The sequence below is a fragment of the Staurois parvus genome, unplaced genomic scaffold, assembly GCF_062004578.1.
Source record: "Staurois parvus isolate SC_StPar_1 unplaced genomic scaffold, SC_StPar_1.0 ptg002113l, whole genome shotgun sequence".
In the NCBI taxonomy this organism is placed as follows: domain Eukaryota; kingdom Metazoa; phylum Chordata; class Amphibia; order Anura; family Ranidae; genus Staurois; species Staurois parvus.
Genome location: NW_028319909.1, coordinates 5297993 through 5317500, shown reverse-complemented (window position 1 = coordinate 5317500; position 19508 = coordinate 5297993). Strand labels below are relative to the sequence as shown.

The following is a 19508-nucleotide window of genomic DNA, read 5'->3' as shown; positions in this document are numbered from 1 at the left end:
GCGTCGAATCTGAAAATTAGCAAACTTCGGATGCACGAATCAAATTTTTCCCGATCGGCCGATTTTCATCCCTTCTACAGCCGGCAAAAAGTGTCCCTGCAGAGAGCTCCGCTATTTCTGACAGTTCTCTGACAGTTCCTTCACATTTACAGCGGTTGAAACATTGTATCTATTTGTTTCCATTTAGGATACAGATGTTTTTATTCGGAAACAAATAGATACAATGTTTCAACCGCTGTAAATGTGAAGGAACTGTCAGAGAACTGTCAGAAATAGCGGAGCTCTCTGCAGATACACTTTTTGCTGTTCTGGAATTCTTCTTATTTTCATCCTACTTCTTCTTCTTCTTCTTCATCCTCATCCTCATCCTCTTCTTCTTCTTCATCCTCATCCTCTTCTTCTTCTTCTTCTTCATCCTCATCCTCTTCCTCTTCTTCTTCTTCTTCTTCATCCTCATCCTCTTCTTCATCCTCATTCTCTTCTTCTTCATCCTCTTCTTCTTCATCCTCTTCTTCTTCTTCTTCATCATCCTCATCCTCTTCTTCTTCTTCATCCTCATCCTCCTCTTCTTCTTCTTCTTCATCATCATCCTCATCCTCTTCTTCTTCTTCTTCTTCTTCTTCTTCCCCCTCACCATCATCCTCTTCTTCTTCTTCTTCTTCTTCTTCTTCTTCTTCTTCTTCTTCATCCTCATCCTCTTCTTCATCCTCATCCTCTTCTTCTTCTTCTTCTTCTTCATCCTCATCCTCTTCTTCTTCTTCTTCTTCTTCTTCTTCTTCATCCTCATCCTCATCCTCTTCTTCTTCTTCTTCTTCTTCACCCTCATCTTCTTCTTCTTCTTCTTCATCCTCATCCTCTTCTTCTTCTTCTTCTTCATCCTCATCCTCTTCTTCTTCTTCTTCTTCATCCTCATCCTCTTCTTCTTCTTCTTCTTCTTCTTCTTCTTCTTCTTCATCCTCTTCTTCTTCTTCTTCATCCTCATCTTCTTCTTCTTCTTCATCCTCATCTTCTTCTTCTTCTTCATCCTCATCCTCTTCTTCTTCTTCCTCATCCTCATCTTCTTCTTCTTCTTCTTCATCCTCATCTTCTTCTTCTTCTTCTTCTTCATCCTCATCCTCTTCTTCTTCTTCCTCATCCTCATCTTCTTCTTCTTCTTCATCTTCTTCTTCTTCATCTTCTTCTTTTTCTTCTTCATCTTCTTCTACTTCTTCATCCTCATCCTCTTCTTCTTCTTCCTCATCCTCATCTTCTTCTTCTTCTTCTTCTTCATCTTCTTCTTCATCTTCTTCTTCTTCTACTTCTTCATCTTCTTCTTCTTCTTCTTCTTCTTCATCTTCTTCTTCTTCATCATCTTCTTCTTCATCATCTTCTTCATCATCATCTTCTTCATCATCTTCTTCTTCATCTTCTTCTTCTTCTTCATCTTCTTCTTCATCTTCTTCTTCTTCTTCATCTTCTTCATCTTCTTCTTCTTCTTCATCTTCTTCTTCTTCTTCATCTTCTTCTTCTTCTTCATCTTCTTCTTCATCTTCTTTGTCGTGCCCCGTGACTGCCCAAATGAGTGAAGTGTGCGGTGATTCTAAGATCGACGGCACTCATCTGCATGTCGTACTGACTGACAGTATTATTTCTCTTCCCCAGCAGACTCCAAGGGCATTTAAATTAAAGGTACAGTGTTCTGCACTAATATAAAGGCTCTCTGAAGCCTAGAAACCCTTTTAATAAGTTAAATTCGCAGCGAATAAATTCGCATCGAATCGAATTTATTCCGCAAATTCGGCGAATCAGCCGAATCGAATTTTTGAATAATTCGCTCATCTCTAATCAGGGACAAAGGCAATAACAAACAGATGAACCACTGTATAGAAGATGATACCTAAAACACATTTTTCTTTTACACAAAAAATATGTAAAAATTATTTTAAACATTTTTTTAAAACATTATAAAAATTCTTAAAATTTGTATAAAAACTATTACATTTTTACACATTTTTATTAAATTTTAATGTATTTGTTACACATTTTTATTATAATGTAATATATTTTTTACACATTTTATTTTAACAACGTAAATGTATCATCTTCTTTACAGTAGATTTGGATAATTAAAAAATACACAGGCATTAGAATTCCACTGTTCCTTCTGGTGGCATATAGGTGTACATAACCACGTGATTAATTTTTAGTTGTGATACATCCATCTATTTCGGTGTGATTTATACCCCTAATGGTTATATATTTTATTCATTTATTTATTTCCATTTATTACTATTTTTTTAAATCTATCTTAACTCTCCATTAGTTATTATACTTCATGAATTAATTTACTTGCTATCTTTTTAGTCTTTATTTAATTATTTTTCCCTCTTAAATAAATCATGAACTTTTATATGTGTAAATGTATTATTTTTTTTTTTTTAATCTAATGAATAATCATGCATTTTTATATGTGTTTGTAACCCTAGCAACTTAATTCTTATTGTTTTTATTGTTTATACACCTCTGAGTAGTTCGTAATGTTGCCGAATTTGTAGTCCCATAGACATATAAGTAGCACCCTTGGTTCACGGCCGACAGCCTTGTGAAAGAAGCCTGGTGGCTTCTGAAATGTGTAGCCATGCCCGCCCTTGCATCCCTAGGAGCATGACGGCACTTCCGGCCGGCCTTGTGTTCCACGGACTACCCCTGTTTCCTGGTTGCTTTCTCCACATGACCCGCTCTGCAGCCTAGGGTGACAACCGTGGCTCCTTCCATGGGTACAGTGGAGGAGTGACCCTTGGTTCATGACAGACAGCCTCGTGAAAGAAGCCTGGTGGCTCCAAAATGTGTAGCCATGCCCGTCTATGCATCCCTAGGAGCATTATGGCACATCCGGCCAGCCTTGTGTTCCACGGACTAACCCTTTTTCCTGGTTGATTTCTCCACTTGACCTGCTCTGCAGCCTAGGGTGACAACCGTGGCTCCTTCCATGGGTACAGTGGAGGAGTGACCCTTGGTTCATGACAGACAGCCTTGTGAAAGAAGCCTGGTGGCTCCGAAATGCGTAGCCATGCCTGCCCGTGCATCCCTCGGAGCATGACGGCACTTCCGGCCGGCCTTGTGTTCCATGGACTACCCCTGTTTCCTGGTTGCTTTCTCCATATGATCCGCTCTGCAGCCTAGGGTGACAACCATGGCTCCTTCCAGGAGGAGTGACATAGCCACCCAGGGATAGGAAGTGTGTTATTTGCTTAAAGTAAAGTGAAAGAAGCTTGAATAAAGAATACAAATGCAGCCACCACACCAATGACTAGTAATCTGCAATATATACTGTAACATTTTTGGTTTTGGGTCTAGATACACTTTAAGCACACAACTTGCTCCACCGGCACGATTCCACCATGCAAACTGGAAATATGCAAACTGAGATGTTTTGGCATTTTAAGGTTCTTCTCTGTTGGATGGAGTGTTGGCCAAGGATACTATCTAGTCTCTTAGTAAAGCTTTAGGTGAAGTCCTTGGTTGAGCAGATAAAGGTTCCTCCTTTTCAACAACAGTACCAGTAGCCTCAAAGTAGAACGAAGTCCCTGGTAGCAAAGAGTAAATGGACAGAGCTCTTCAGGACACCAGCCGGTATCTCCTTTTTCGAGACTCACGCCGACTATAAAGCACCAGAGGGGTAGCTCAGCACACAAAGTCCCCAAGATCTCTCAACGTTAGTACTCACAAGACCAGAATGGTAGCCTCCTTCAAATCTTCCAAGTGACTCTCTCCTACAGTTCCAGACAGATCTTTGGCAGACAGCTCCCCTCAGTCAGCTTGCCGAAGAACCGGAGATCACTCTCTTCTACTTCAGGCCCTCAGGTTGCCCACCTGAGGCCTCACGTGTTAAGCAGAACCAATTTGAGCCCCACAAACTGAAAACGTGATTTCAATCATTTTCAATATTTAACACAACCCCCCCCCCAATCCATCCAATTCTCCATGCTTTGTTTTGTTGAAAAGTCAGTTAGAATAGCAGTCTTTCAAAAAAATGTTCTTTCTTACCCACATGGAAGGAAAATATATTTTAAATACATTTTAAAAATATTCTTCCCAAATATATTACCATATATTTGAAATGCTACAATATTGGCCATATTCAATGTATTTAAAACTATATTTAAATATATATATATATATATATATATATATATATATATATATATAAAAATACAAAATATAGAAATATACTGTATGTTGAGTTTTTATTACAAAATATATGAAAAATATTTTTAAAAATACATTTCAAATATACTGTATGTCTTTAAAAATACAAATCTACATTTTTGGAATGCATTTACAAATATATGTCTTGGAAGATAGGAAGGACGCTACCATTCTGGTCTTGTGAGTACTAGCGTTGAGAGATTTTGGGGACATATAATAAAGTAATCAGTGACTTACAGTGGGACTGCGGTGGGCATTCTGACACTGGGGGGGGGGGGGGGTGGGAACTGACTAACTACCACTGACATCCCTGGTGACAACTGAAATTTGGATAAAATCTTTGCCAGTTTTTTTTTTTAATGGGAAATCTCTAAAGTGAAAACACAAACTCCACAAAACTTTTTCGCGGGGTGGGGGAGGGCAAATGAAATTTGGATGAAATCTTTGTTATTTCTTTTTGTATTATTTGTATATTTATGGGGCATCTCTCCAGTAGGAACACAGACTCAACAAAACTGTTTTTGGGGGGCAAATGAAATTTGAATTAAATCTTTATCAGTTCTTTTAATTTTATGGGAAATATCTCCAGTGGGAACTGAGACTCAACAAACTTTTTCTCGTGGGGTGAGCAAATGAAATTTGGATGAAATCTTTGTCATTTCTTCTTTTTTTAATTATGGGAAATCATTTGTCATTTCTTCTTTTTTATGGGAAATCTCTCCAATGGGAATACAGGCTTAACAATATTTTTTTTTAAATAAAAAGCATAAAACAAGAACCTCTGTTGGGTTATTACCACTGTCTATGGCGTCCTGTCCTCGTGACAGCGACTCCCCTTAATTTCTGGTCACAGTAACAGAAAGTGAGGGAAAATCTCTCCAATGAAGGTCACAGACAGCAATGAACCCTGAAAAAAATGTATTCTTCCCAAGCTATTTAAAAAACAAACATTTTTTATATTTTAAGCAAATGGCTCTAAAATATTTGCATTCCTCAATGGCTAAGTAAACATAACATCTTTAAAATAAGAATTGAAATAAGAAGAAAGCGATGATGGCGGGCAGATTGGAGCTGTGGAGGTTGAAGCTTCCATTACTGCAGTAGGTTTCCAAGGCTACATTTATATTTGACCCTGCAAATTTGACCTGGTAGTTTCCGAGCAAGTCACAGACACTTGGTGTGGCACAGCCGCGAATAGCGCTTGCAGATGTTTCAGATCCTGGGGGATTAGAAAAAAAAGAAAAAAATCATCAATAACTTTGAAACAGAAATATACTCATCGACCACTTTATTAGGTCCACCTTGCTAGTGCCAAGAAAATCTCCCCCACACCATTACACCACCACCACTAGCCTGAACCGTTGGTACAAGGCAGGATGGATCCACCACACCATGACATCACCACCACCAGCCCGAACTATTGATACAAGGCAGGATGGATCCACCACACCATGACCCCACCACCACCAGCCTGAACCATTGATACAAGGCAGGATGGATCCACCACACCATGATACCACCACCACCAGCCTGAGCCATTGATACAAGGCAGGATGGATCCACCACACCATGACACCACTACCACCAGCCTGAACCATTGATACAAGGCAGGATGGATCCACGACACTATGACACCACCAGCCTGAACCATTGATACAAGGCAGGATGGATCCACCACACCATTACATCACCACCACCAGCCTGAACCGTTGATACAAGGCAGGATGGATGCACCACACCATGACACCGCCAGCCTGAACCGTTGGTACAAGGCAGGATGGAACCACCTAACCATTACACCACCACCACCAGCCTGAACCATTGATACAAGGCAGGATGGATCCACCACACCATTACATCACCACCACCAGCCTGAACCGTTGGTACAAGGCAAGATGGATCCACCACACCATGACACCACCACCAGCCTGAACCGTTGATACAAGGCAGGATGGATCCACCACACCATGACACCACCACCAGCCTGAACCATTGATACAAGGCAGGATGGATCCATGCTTTCATGTTGTTTACACCAAATTCTGACCCTACCATCTGAATGTCTAAGAAACCAGTCTGCCCATTCTCCTCTGACCTCTGACATCAACAACATATTTTCCTCCACACAACTGCTGCTCACTGGATATTTTCTCTTTTTCGGACCATTCTCTGTAAACCCTAGAGATGGTTGTGTGTGAAAATCAAAGTAGATCAGCAGTTTTTTAAATACTCAGACCACCCCGTCTGTCACCAACAACCATGCCACATTTAAAGTCAATTAAATCCCCTTTCTCCCCCATTCTGATGCTCGGTTTAAACTTCAGCAAGTCGTCTTCACCACATCTAGATGCCTAAATGCATTGAGTCGTTGCCATGTGATTGGCTGATTAGCAATTTGTGTTACCAAGCAATTGAACAGGTGGACCTAATAAAGTGGTCGGTGAGTGTATAAATGTATTCAAAAGTATAATCAGATATTTGTTTATTCAGCTTATTACCCATTTTTGCTGATATTGAACATTAGACAAATTTGATTTGGAGGAACATCTCATCTTACTAAACACCTTTGGGATGAATTGGAACACCAGTTAGATGGCAGATCTTCTCATCCAACATAAAGTAAGCACCTGATCTCACTATTATTTTTTTAACTGAATGGGCACAAATTTCCTCTAACGCATTGTAAAGTCATGGTGAAAAGCCCTCCCAAAGAATGGAGGCTGTTATTGTCATAAAGGAGGCCAGCTACAGTATATGTGGTTAAGTTCCCCCTTGCAGTACTAGGGTTGTTGGTTTGAATCCCAACTATGACACTACCTGCCTGGAGTTTGCATGTTCTCTCTGTGCCTGCGTGGGTTTCCTCCTGGTACTCCAGTTTCCTCCCACACTCCAAAGACATGCTGGTAGGTTAATTGGATCCTCTCTAAATTGGCCCTAGTATGTGCATGTATGAATTGTACACTCCTTGAGGGTCAGGGACTAATGTGAATGTACAATATACATATAAATCGCTGCGTACATTGACGGCCTTATAAAAGTACCTGAAATAATAATACGTTTCAGAATTGGATGTCCAACAAGCCCACATTGGGGTGATGGTCAGAGGCTCACAAAGTTTTGGCCATATAGTACATTTATGTACTAAAATTTGGGGGGGGATCTCACACTTCTTTTTTTTTTTTTTCACATTGGGCCCCCCCCCCCCCAAACTTTCATACCAGACCCAAAGGGCCTGGTATTAATCAGAGGGGCGAACCCCATGTATTTTTAGTTTTTGTGTGTATGGGTCCCCCATTATTATCTATATAAGACCCTCATCTAGGATAAGAGTCTATTACATTTAACCCCTTGGTGCCAGCGCATCCCGGCCCTCTAAGGGTTTCAGAAGCCAGGAGGAGGGGAGGAGTTTAGGGTCATGTGACCGCCGTGACATGCCATCATGGCGTTCACATAATCGGGAAAGTTCCAGATCACAAGAGGAGATTGGGACCTTTCTGTGAGTGGTGCGCGCTTTCAGCACATATGTTTTTTTTAATAGAACGCAAATGTGCGGCCGCTCAGCGTCTAGGTCCAGACGCTGGGAGGCCACACATTTGCGTTCGGCCAGCGCCAAGAGGTTAGATGGAACACTGTCTGTTTTAGTTGCAAGCAGAACATAGAGGCCGGGAGCTGTCATTTTGCCAGCAATTTGAAAACCTCTTTTCTTCTTTATAAGTGTTGGTTTTACTATAGACATCTTACAGATGTGCCACTTCACAATGGTTTATCCCCCACCTTTCCTGACCTGCTGGGCTGCATGCTTGGTTAAGGGTCTGGTATGGATTTTTGGGGGGGGGATCCCAATGTCATTTTTTTTTAAATTCTGGTGTGGGGGTTCCCCTCAAAATCCATACCAGACCTGAAGAGCTTGATATGGATGGGAAGGAACCCCACGCTGTTTTTTTTGCTAATTTTTAACTGCCGGCAATTCTTTCTGCATTCAGCTGTCACATGTTTTCACTACTAAAATACTAGAATTTTAGTGGCTGCCTGGTATCTTATTGCATACTGGGATGTGGCAAGATACCGCTTGGTGAATTGTCCCAGTTTGAAGCTCGTGGTTGAACTTTCATTAGGTTCGAATGTTCGTCCACGAACCAAACAGGGAGGTGTGTTCAGTCCATCACTACTCCTGATGAGCCCGCTGTTTTCTTGGTGGGCCTGTCTTAGTTCCTCTTCTTAAAGCAGAGCTCCACCCTAAAGGGTGGCACCTTTGGGGGGCGGGGGGCAGCGGGTACCCGAATTTGACAGGTACCAGCTCCCATTTCTGGTCCGATCGCCTAGGCGATTGGAAACGGAAGGTATCCTCCCTCCCTTCCTGTAGTCTTTTGGGACACGTGACAGGTCCCAGAAGACTACAGGACCATTCAAGAAGCGCAGAGCTACTCGCACATGCGCAGTGGGTATCCGGCTGTGAAGCCACAAGCTATCACAGCCAGGTGCCCACAGAAGATGCCAGCCTCCTGGAATACAGGATGGCCGGTGAAACGGGCTGCGAAGGGACACACCGAGGAACAGGTAAGTGGCTTTTTTTTTAAAAGTCAGCAGCTACAGTTTTTGTAGCTGCTGACTTTTATTTTTTGACAAGGTGAGTGAAACTCTGCTTTAATTTTTTTTTTTAAATCCCAAATTGATTTTTTTTGTTTTTTTTTACAGCATGTTAATGAAAACCTCCAATGCCCAGAAGCAACGCACAGATATTCATCTATCATTATACAATAAGCAGCAGTCAGAAGGTGGAAACACTAAACACTGAAACCCAGGTGCTATACAGAAAGGTGAAGATACAGCTTCAGCCTAAGCTCCTCCTGACTACGCTCCTGTTTCACCCATCCATAGGGCTTAATCATGGAGATGTTTCCACCTTCTGTCTTCTGATTCTGCTAGCCTGGATGAGCTTGTTTGAACGCCGGACCCCGATTTGTGCTTTGGAATGCAGGAGGAGGCTTTGTAGTGCTTTTGAGTTTTTACCATACAATAACAGTAACAGATCCAAAGTATGTTTCTGGCCCATGGGCGGACTGATAACTCATGGGGCCCCTGGGCAATAGGGGATCATGGGGCTCCTGTGTCCTTGCCCACACTCAAACCACACCCGAAAAAGCCTATGAAATGTACCAGGGGCGTCTCATGGGGCCCCCTACTGACCCCATGCCCTCAGGTAGTGCCCGAGTACCTGAATGGTCAGTCCGACCCTGTTCTGGCCCCCACAAAACAGAGAATGTACCTGTAACAGATGCAGCCATTCGTCCGCATTTTGTCTCGCTGCCGGTACACGTAAGGGTTTCAGAGGAACTACAATAGTCGCTTTTATCTGAGGCACAGGTGCTACACGTCAGTTTGTTTGATGTAGAATTAATTGCTGGCACTGTGGAAAAAAAGTATTATTATTTTCTGCGATCGTTAGTTGACTTTTTTATGAGGACAAAAAAACTAAATTATGGTTTTAAAGTGGAACATGTTCCATGTGAGCCCACACCCACCACCCTTCTCTCCCTACATTGTATGCTGTCCTATATGGGCTGGTTTAGCACATTTTGCTATCCCATATGGGTATAACCAGGGCTTTTCTTCTCAGAGAATAGGTGCAGGAACTCCCCCTTCTGAGTCACCCCTTGTCCCCGCCCCTTACCCACCTCTGAGCATCGTCTCTTGGTTCTGTCCCCTACCCACCTCCGAGGACTGTCTCTTGGTTCCAACCCTTACCCACCTCCGAGGACCGTCTCTTGGTTCCATCACCTACCCACCTCAGAGGATCTTCTCTTGGTTCCATCACCTATCCACCTCCCAGTACCACCTCTTTTAGAGAATAGAGAACCGAGCATCATTTTGTGATGTTAAGTAACTTGTATGGAATTTGTTAATGATAACAAGAAAAGCAGTAAAATAAATATGTTGCAGTCATCAACAAAAGATCCCCCCCATTAAATATAGATCCCACCACAACAATAGACTCTCCCCAGCAACAATGGATCCCCTGCAACAAAGTGCAGCAATACATTCACGACATTCTCAATACACTCACCTGATCCACAATACATCCCCCCCAGCAACAAAAGACCCTCCCAGCAGCAATATTAGATTTCCTAACAGCCAGCATCAATAGACCTCTCCCTCAACAATAGATCCCTTCCAGCAACAATATATTCCCTGTCTTTGGCAAACAACAATTAGATGTGTTGTTTGCCAAAGATGATGATTTACAATTAGGACTTAGTTCAATAGTTGAACAATATATTCCCCACCAGCAACAACAGACTCTCCCACCAACAATATACGCCCAGCAGCCAGCATCAATAGACCTCTCCCTCAACAATAAATCCCTTCCAGCAACAATAGATTCCCCACCGGCAACAATAGACCTTCCCAGCCACAATAGATCCCCACGCAAAATAGATCTCCTCCAGCAACAATAGAACCCCCAGCAGCCAGCATCACCCCAGCACCCCTTGCCATTACATATATTCAGTGCTGGATATTAACTGCATTCCCCCACGTTCCTGCTCTGGGTATAACATCATAGTGTGCTAAATCTACCACTATTAACAAATATGGACAACCTGACTTCACGGAGAGAGAAAGGCAAGTTACAAATGTACTCACAAGTGGGTGTGATGGCTGTACAGTTGTCGCTGTCACAGCATGAAGTTGAGATTCTTAAGTTGCCGCCTATAAATGTTAGGCTTCCAGTTATGTTGCATTGGATATTGGGGGTACATCCTCGCGCGAAAGTTGAATATGCAGGGACTGAAGCTGCATACAAATAGTTTGTAAAAGTCAGTTGGTCAGCATGTATCCACACTAGAAAGAAATGTGAGTAGTTTATACACAATATTGCCAAAAGTATTGGTCGGCCGGCCTTTACACTCACATGAACTTTAATGGCCTCCCAGTCTTAGTCCGTAGGGTTCAATATTGAGTTGGCCCCGCCCTTTGCAGCTATAACAGCTTCAACTCTTCTGGGAAGACCGTCCACAAGGTTTAGGAGGGTGTCTATGATAAGGTTGGACCATTCTTCCAGAAGCACATTTGTGAGGTCAGGCACTGATGTCGGGGAGGAGGCCTGGCTAGCAGTCTCCCAAAGGTGTTCTTTCGGGTTGAGGTCAGGCCAGTCAAGTTCCTCCACCTCAAACTCACTCATGTCTTTATGGACCTTGCTTTGTGCACTGGTGTTCAGTCATGTTGGAACAGCAAGGAGCCATCCCCAAACTCTTCCCACAAAGATGGGAGCATGAAATTGTCCAAAATGTCTTGGTATGCTGACGCCTTAAGAGTTCCCTTCATTGGAACTAAGGGGCCAAGCCCAACCCCTGAAAAACAACCCCACACCATAACCCCCCCTCCACCAAACTTTACACTTGGAACAGTGCAGTCAGGCAAGTACTGTTTTCCTGGCAACCACCAAACCCAGACATATACATCAGATTGACGGATAGTGAAGCGTGATTGGTCACTCCAGAGCACACGTCTCCACTGCTCTAGAGTCCAGTGGTGGCATGCTTTACACCACGGCATCTGATTCTTTGCATTGTACTTAGTGAGGTAAGGCTTGGATGCAGCTGCTCGGCCATGGAAACCCATTCCATGAAGCTCTCTACGCACTGTTGTTGGGCTAATCCTAAGGCCACACCAAGTTTGGAGATCTTTAGCTATTGACTCTGCAGACAGCTTGAGACTTCTGTGCACTGTGCGCTTCAGCATGCGCTGACCCCGCTCTGTCATTTTACATTGCTGTTTACGAGTTGCTGTTATTCCAAGTTGCTTCCACTTTGTTATAATACCACTAACAGTTGAGCGTGGAATAATTAATAGCCAGGAAATGTCACGAATGGACTTATTGCACAGGTGGCCACTTTTCAAGGTACCACGCTTGAATTCCTGAGAGCAACCCATTGTTTCACAAATGTTTGTAGAAGCAGTCTGCATGCCTAGGTGCTTGATTTTATACAGCCAAGGCCATGGAGGGGATTGGAACACCTGAATCACATGATTTGGAGGAGTGTCCCAATACTTTTGGCAATAGAGAGTGAATCGACATTAAAGCTGAAATCTGAAAGTCCTCCTTTACAGTCGGCTGCACCCGCACTGCAAGGGTTAACTTCTCATTTATGTCTAGGGGAACTGGTTAAAGTACTTTTTCTTACCTGATCCTCCATGCTACTAGACTGATCCCTGCATCCTCTTCTCAAGGACCATAGCCCTGCATTGGATGTGAAGATGCTAAGAGACAGTCCAATGCTGTAGCATGGGGAAGCGCCTTCTGTTGGGAGAATGGAGTATCTGGTAGGTAAGACTGCTTTTCCTGCCCCTAGACAGAAATGAGAAGCCAACCCTTGCAGTATGGGTGCTTTAACCACTTTCTGACCACGCTATAGTCAAAAGACGGCTACAGGGCAGTCAGCTAGTTCTGGGAGGGCATTTATAGATGTCTTCCCAGAACACACTGTACACCAGTGACCACGTCCTTCGGACCCAGCTCACAGATTGCGGATGCACACTGCCTCAATCACAGCGGCCCTTTACCATGTGTTCAGCTGTGTCCAATCACAGCTGCTCACATTGTAAACAGACTTGCCTGTTATCAACAGTTATGTTGTATCATAATTTGAATTAATTTAATGGTAATAATTTAATTATTATTTATTGAGAAGTATTTAGGAGCGCAACATATATTTGTAGATATTTCCAACGCAGTTGTAGTTATGTTATGTCACAGCATGAGAAGAGGAGTGCACACAGAGCAACTTTTTTTTCAAAATATTTTGTAAAAGTGCCGCGCCCTTAAGATCAAACTAATAGAAATATAAGAAATCTATATTAGTGCAATAAATAAACTTTCTCAAAATAAAAATAAAATAGAAAAAATAAATAAAGAAAATAAAATTAATTTGCATATGTGAAAACTCTAATATTATAATACCAAAGATAAATGTGAAATAAAAGCAATATAAAATTTGACCAAATGTGACTGATAAAATAAATGTCCAAATTATGAAGCAACAAAAAGTGCATACAAAGTTTCCAAATAGTAATTGCGTGTTTTCAAAAATGTTTAACAGATCCTTTCTGGGCTCTATTGTGCTCACCTTCCTGTTAGCCTAATCCTAGGCTAAATAAGGTGTTAAATCCATTTAGATGGTAATGAGCTGGACTCCTTCAAGGTAAAATGAGAAGTGAGACTTTGCTGTATTCTCCTGGATTAAATCACTGCTATTACACTTTGTGTGGGTATAGAGATCTTTGCTTTTTTAAGCTGCTGTGTTTGGCTCCATCCCTCTGTTTTTCTCCTCGTAAAAGCAATAGGAAAAGAAAGAGATATATAGTGCCTTATCCTTTTGATGTGAAATTTATTGCGTGCTCTATAAAATTTGCACTCACATTGTATAGTATGTTAAAAATGCCTTAATACAATTTAAACCACTCAGCTCGGTTGTAATGAGCCTCCTCTGTGTGTCCTCTTCACACAGTGTATACTCGCCGTTTTGAAGTCAGGTTCTCGGTGATGTCAATGCCCCTCCCCAACGCGTTGCTCCACAGGGTCTCCTGGCTTTGTCTGGGGGAAATAAGGCTAGGATAGGATTAGGCTAACAAGAAGGTGAGCACAATAGAGTGTCATTACCCAGAAAGGATCTGAACGTTTTGGAAAACACACAATTACCATTTGGACACTTTTGTATACACTTTTTATTGCTTCATAATTTGGACATTTATTCTATCAGTCACATTTGATCACATTTTATATTGCTTTTTTTTCACATTTATCCCGTTTCATAGACCATAAATAGGGTCAGAGAACCTTCGTTCCATCTCTATGGTCAGTCGGTGGAACCACTGGCTTCAATCATTGGAATGGGAGAGCCTGGGAAGGCAGAGGAATGCAGAGGGGGATCCCCTTCTGCCACATGTAAAAGCGATCCAGCGCCTCTATAGCCGGCTGAAAAAGAGACCAGGGTCATGACTGCAGCTGCTTCCCATTTCATACACCTTAGAGATGATCAGGGAACTTTAGTTCCTCCCCCATCTCTATGGTCAACCGGTGGAACCACTGGCTTCAATCCTGGGCTCCCCATTGAAATGGAAGAGCGTGGGAAGGCAGAGGAATGCAAAGGGGGGGATCCCCTTCTGCCACATGTAAAAGTGATCCAGCGGTTCTATGGCTGGCTGAAAAAAAGGCACCAGGGTCATGACTGCAGCTGCTTCCCATTTCATAGACCATAGAAATGATGATCAGGGAACTTTAGTTCCTCCTTCTTCTCTATGGTCAGCCGGTGGAACCACTGGCTTCAATCTCGGGCTCCCCATTGGAATCGGAGAGCCCAAAAAGGCAGAGGGCTGTGACGGGGAGATCCCTGTCTGTCACAGGTAAAAGCAATCCAGTGGCTCTATAGCCGGCTGAAAAAAAGATACCAGGGTCATGAATGCAGCTGCAGCCATGACTCTGGTATAACCACTGAAACCCAAGGACGTACAGGTACATGTTATGCGTAGCAAGTGGTTTTTAATGTAGCTGCTGGGTCCAAGTGAAGAGCAGTGCTATAGTGTCACTTGAGTGTCTGCGGGGGTGCAATATAACATGCCATAAAATATGTAAAATTAATATACTATAATAATATGGAAAAACTGAGGCTGAAATAAATGGTCTAAGGACAGGGTCTCTTTGAAAACATGATAAGTAAAAGGAAGAACTGAGCTGAAAGGCATAAAAAAGAGTAAAACAGCACACTCTTGTGGCTTAATAGTAAATTCAGATCTCATACCGATCGATGTCTCAGATATTGAGGAGAAACAACTGTATCCTGAAGGGCAGCTCTCTATGCTTGCTGCGCAGGCAGCGTCAGACAAACTGATACATTGAATGCAAGTGATTGAAAGACCTATTAAAAAAAAAAAAAAAAAAGGAGAAAAATTTAGGTCTAGTATATTTTATACACCAGCATGCTAAAATGTGATATTAGGAAAAGTAAAAAGTATGCAATCTGATCAAAAAATGAAGCAGCGCCAAAGCCAGTCAAATTGTGGACTAAAATAAACATTTTATAAAGATTTAGGCAGCTGCCCCTTTAGGTGAACCAAAATTTACCATAAATGTGCAAATAATAGAGGCAGGCGCTCACCAAAATAGCACCATAGTTAAAATCATACAAAATAACTATGAAATACCATAAGGCTACTTTCACATTGATCCACCGCAAAAACACAGCAAAAAGGCATAGGCATCTTTACCACGCTTTTGCTGCATTTTTGTGCATTTTTAGAGGACACGTGACCAGGGGCGGACTGACAACTCATGGGGCCCCCTGGCAATAGGGGATCATGGGGCCCCTGTGTCCTTGCCCAGACTCAAAAAAGCCTATGAAAATGGTACCAGGGGCATCTCATGGGGCCCCCTACTGACCCCGGGCCCTCGGGCAGTGCCCGAGTTTCCAAATGGTCAGTCTGCCTCTGCACTTGACCTAAAAACTGCACCAAAAACACTTCCCAGAGGCATTTTTGAGGTGCTTTTTGGGTGATTTTTTTAGGCGTTCGCCATTGATTTCAATGGGAAGAGGCATTTTTGGGGCATTCTTTTTAACACACCAAACATGCCCCAAAGATGCTGCAAGCAGGAGTTTTTACAGCCTCAGTGTGAAAACATACATAGATATACATTCACATACATAGTGAAGCCCGAGTTTGCATGTTCTCCCTGTGTTCGTGTGGGTTTCCTCCGGGTACTCCGGTTTCCTGCATGGTGGGGGTTGGGGAAAGACCTGGCAACCTACCCTGTAAAATAATTGCTAAGAGAATTCATGGAAAAAGTCGCTTACGAGTGACGGTCCATGCAATCGATAAGGGTCAGATACAACTGAATGGATAGATAGATAGATAGATAGATAGATAATAGATAGATATGAGATAGATAGAGAGATAGATAGATAGATAGATAGATAGATAGATAGATAGATAGATAGATAGATAGATAGATATGAGATAGATAGATAGATAGATAGATAGATAGATAGATGATAGATAGATAGATAGATAGATAGATAGATAGATAGATAGATAATAGATAGATAATAGATAGATAGATAGATAGATAATAGATAGATAGATAGATAGATAGATAGATAGATAGATAATAGATAGATAGATAGATAGATAGATAGATAGATAGATAGATAATAGATAGATAGATAGATAGATAGATAGATAATAGATAGATAGATAGATAGATAGATAGATAGATAGATAGATAATAGATAGATAGATAGATAGATAATAGATAGATAGATAGATAGATAGATAGAACCAGGGGCGGACTGACAACTCGCGGGGCCCCCGGGCAATAGGGGATCATGGGGCCCCTGTGTCCTCGCCCACACCCAAAAAAGCCTATGAAAAAGCCAATGAAAGGTACCAGGGGCATCTCATGCGGCCCCCTACTGACCCCGGCCCTTGGGCAGTGCCCGAGTGCTCGAATAGCCAGTCCGCCCCTGGATAGAACTAGGGTTCTGGGCTCCACCCTGGCAGACAGGAGATCATTGCCCAGGAGTCAGGAAGGCTCCACCTAGGAGAGACAAAGGGAAGCATTTTTCTTGAGCTTTTCTGGCGCTTTTTTGAGCACCTACTTCTATTAATTGCACATTTGAAGTAAAAAGTATTATTACAAGTGGAATCAAGCTTTATCTTTACTGGTTTGTCTCAACCTTTTAACTGCTACTTTGCCTGGACAGTTTGGTCTGTTAAAGGAGGTTGGAAATAACAATATTACTGTTTGAATCACTAAGTGAAAATAAAGAAAAAAAAAACAAAAAAAGAAAACCAATGCAGCTACCTCATCTATGAAATGGTAAGCTGCAATTTAATATTTTTTTTTTTCGGGGTGGGGGGTTAATACTGCTTTACGTAATCATTTCAACACATACAAAAAACCCATAAAGGAATATAAAATAAAATCAATGAAAAAAGGCAAATATATGAAAAATATTTAAGCCGCATGTATATAAAGTACTGTAAGGCCCTGTTCACATATCACTTACATTCCTGCTAGCGATGTTCAAAGGGCGATTTACACATGTTTCCATGTGTTGCACATAGGGCAGCTCACTCCCTCGAGTGGGCTGCCTGGGCTGCCCTATGCACATTTGTTGAAGCTGAGGGACCAAATTTTAGCCCTCAGCCAGACGAGATTTTACAGGCACGTTTTGCCGAGAATCACGTGTTTTGTCAGACAACATTCTTGGCAAAATGGCAGCATGTTCAGGGTGCCATTTTTAATGAATGGCATCCAAACACATGTTGCATATTTGGGCATCGCCCCAGATGTGCACAGGGCCTAAGTATATAAAGATGTAAGGTAAGTATCACTTTACACTTCATCCCTCCACTGACCTCCACTCAGTGTCCTCCATCCCTCTCTGCCAATCCCTCCACTGGCCTCCATTCGGTGTCCTCCACCCCTCTCTGCCAATCCCTCCGCTGGCTTCCATTCAGTGTCCTCCACCCCTCTCTGCCAATCCCTCCGCTGGCTTCCATTCAGTGTCCTCCACCCATCTCTGCCAATCCCTCCGCTGGCCTCCACTCAGTGTCCTCCACCCCTCTCTGCCAATCCCTCCACTGGCCTCCACTCAGTGTCCTCCACCCCTCTCTGCCAATCCCTCCACTCAGTGTCCTCAACAACAACTTAAAAAGCCATCCACAACTCTGCCCCCAGCTACATCACCAACCTGGTCTCAAAATATCAACCAAACCGCTCTCTTCGATCCTCCCAAGACCTTCTGCTCTCTAGTTCCTGTGTCACCTCCTCCCATGCTCGCCTCCAGGACTTCTCCCGAGCTTCTCCCATCCTATGGAACTCTCTACCCCAATCTGTCCGGCTTTCTCCTAATCTATCTACCTTTAGATGAACCTTGAAAACCTTTCTCTTTAAAGAAGTCTATCCTGCTTCTACCTAGTAAACCGCCATTTATTTCCTCTATCAGCTCATCCCCCCACAGCTATTACCTTTTGTATCCCTCAACCCTTCCTCCTAGATTGTAAGATCTAACGAGCCGGGCCCTCTGTGTCCTCTTGTACCAAATAGCATTGTAACTGTAATGTCTACCTTTATTTTGTAAAGCACTGCGGAAACTGTTACCGCTATATAAATACTGTATAATAATAATAATAATATATAAATCCTGTATAATAATAATATATAAATACTGTATAATAATAATAATAATATATAAATCCTGTATAATAATAATTATATATAAATCTTGTATAATAATAATAATAATGATAATTATAAAAGATAAGTATAAAAGATACCACGTGTCTTCTAGTTTATATCACAAATCACTATCTAAAAGAAATTCAATTGATTAGGAAATGAATGCACTAATAATTGTTAGATGATTGAAAGTCTAAAATCATTGGACTCCTCACCTGAAGGTACCAGAGCAAACAGCACCAGCAGTCCTACCAAAGTCATTGCCATGATGCCAGGATCCAGAACTTCAGAGAGTGCAGACTCATTCTCAAGTCCTCGTTTTATGTACTATACCGAGGGAGGGGTAGGTGGGATGTCAAGATCCCTTCTATATGTAAGTGGGAAACTACTTTTTGTATACTTAGCAGAGTGCTGTTCCCATTATAGCTCCAAACACTTTGGTGTACCTTTAGAAAACTCTTAAAAGAAGGTGATAAGGGATGATAAGACTTCTTTGTCCTTATCATGGTGATAAGTCCCTAGTAAGGTATTTAATAAATGGTGATAGGTCAGGTAGGAACTAAAATACAAAAATCTCACCTATCCTCTTCACCATAAATTCTTCTAATCAGAGCTTTTTTTTTTTTTTTTTTTTTTTTAGCAGGAACATGGGCAAATGCAGTTCTGGCACCTCCAGCACTGAATGTATATAATGGCAAGGAATGATGGGGTGTTCTGGAGGGTCTATTGTTGCTGGCTGCTAGGGGACCTTTTGTAGCGTGGATGTCTATTGTTGCTTGTGATGGATCTATTGTTGCTGGGGGAGTTATTTGTTGCTGGGAGGGATCTATTGCTGCTGGCTGCTGAGAGATATATTGTTGCTGGGTTCAATTTATTGTTATGGGGGGGGGGGGCAGTATTTTTCTGCTAGGGGGTCTACTGTTGCTGGCTGCAGGGGATCTATTTTATTACTTTTCTTGTTGTCAACAACAAATTCCATACAAATGCACGGATTGTTACTTTATTATTTATTCTCTAAAACGCCTGTTCTGGGAGGTGGTGGAACCAAGGAGCGATGCTCAGAGGTGGATAGGAGGTGGAAGCA

The 19508-nt window shown here is 42.2% G+C and overlaps 1 protein-coding gene across 1 annotated transcript; it reads right to left on the bottom strand.

Annotated features, from left to right (window-relative positions):
- Nucleotides 1-3286: 3286 nt before the first annotated feature.
- On the bottom strand, nt 3287-18747 carry LOC149432776 (uncharacterized). Its single transcript, XM_089665013.1, has 5 exons — nt 18640-18747; nt 14985-15101; nt 10831-10980; nt 9455-9595; nt 3287-5407 (listed from the first exon to the last, which is right to left on the bottom strand). The coding sequence occupies exons 1-5, from the start codon at nt 18689-18691 to the stop codon at nt 5208-5210; spliced, it is 660 nt and encodes a 219-aa protein (XP_089521139.1). The 5' UTR covers nt 18692-18747; the 3' UTR covers nt 3287-5207.
- Nucleotides 18748-19508: the final 761 nt, after the last annotated feature.

Coding starts and splice junctions, on each gene's coding strand:
- LOC149432776 (XM_089665013.1), bottom strand. CDS start 18,691: ATGGCAATGACTTTGGTAGGACTGCTGGTGCTGTTTGCTCTGGTACCT. Junction 15,102..18,639: donor GTTTGCTCTGGTACCTTCAG/GTGAGGAGTCCA, acceptor TTTTTTTAATAG/GTCTTTCAATCACTTGCATT. Junction 9,596..10,830: donor TACAGCCATCACACCCACTT/GTGAGTACATTT, acceptor TTTTTTCCACAG/TGCCAGCAATTAATTCTACA.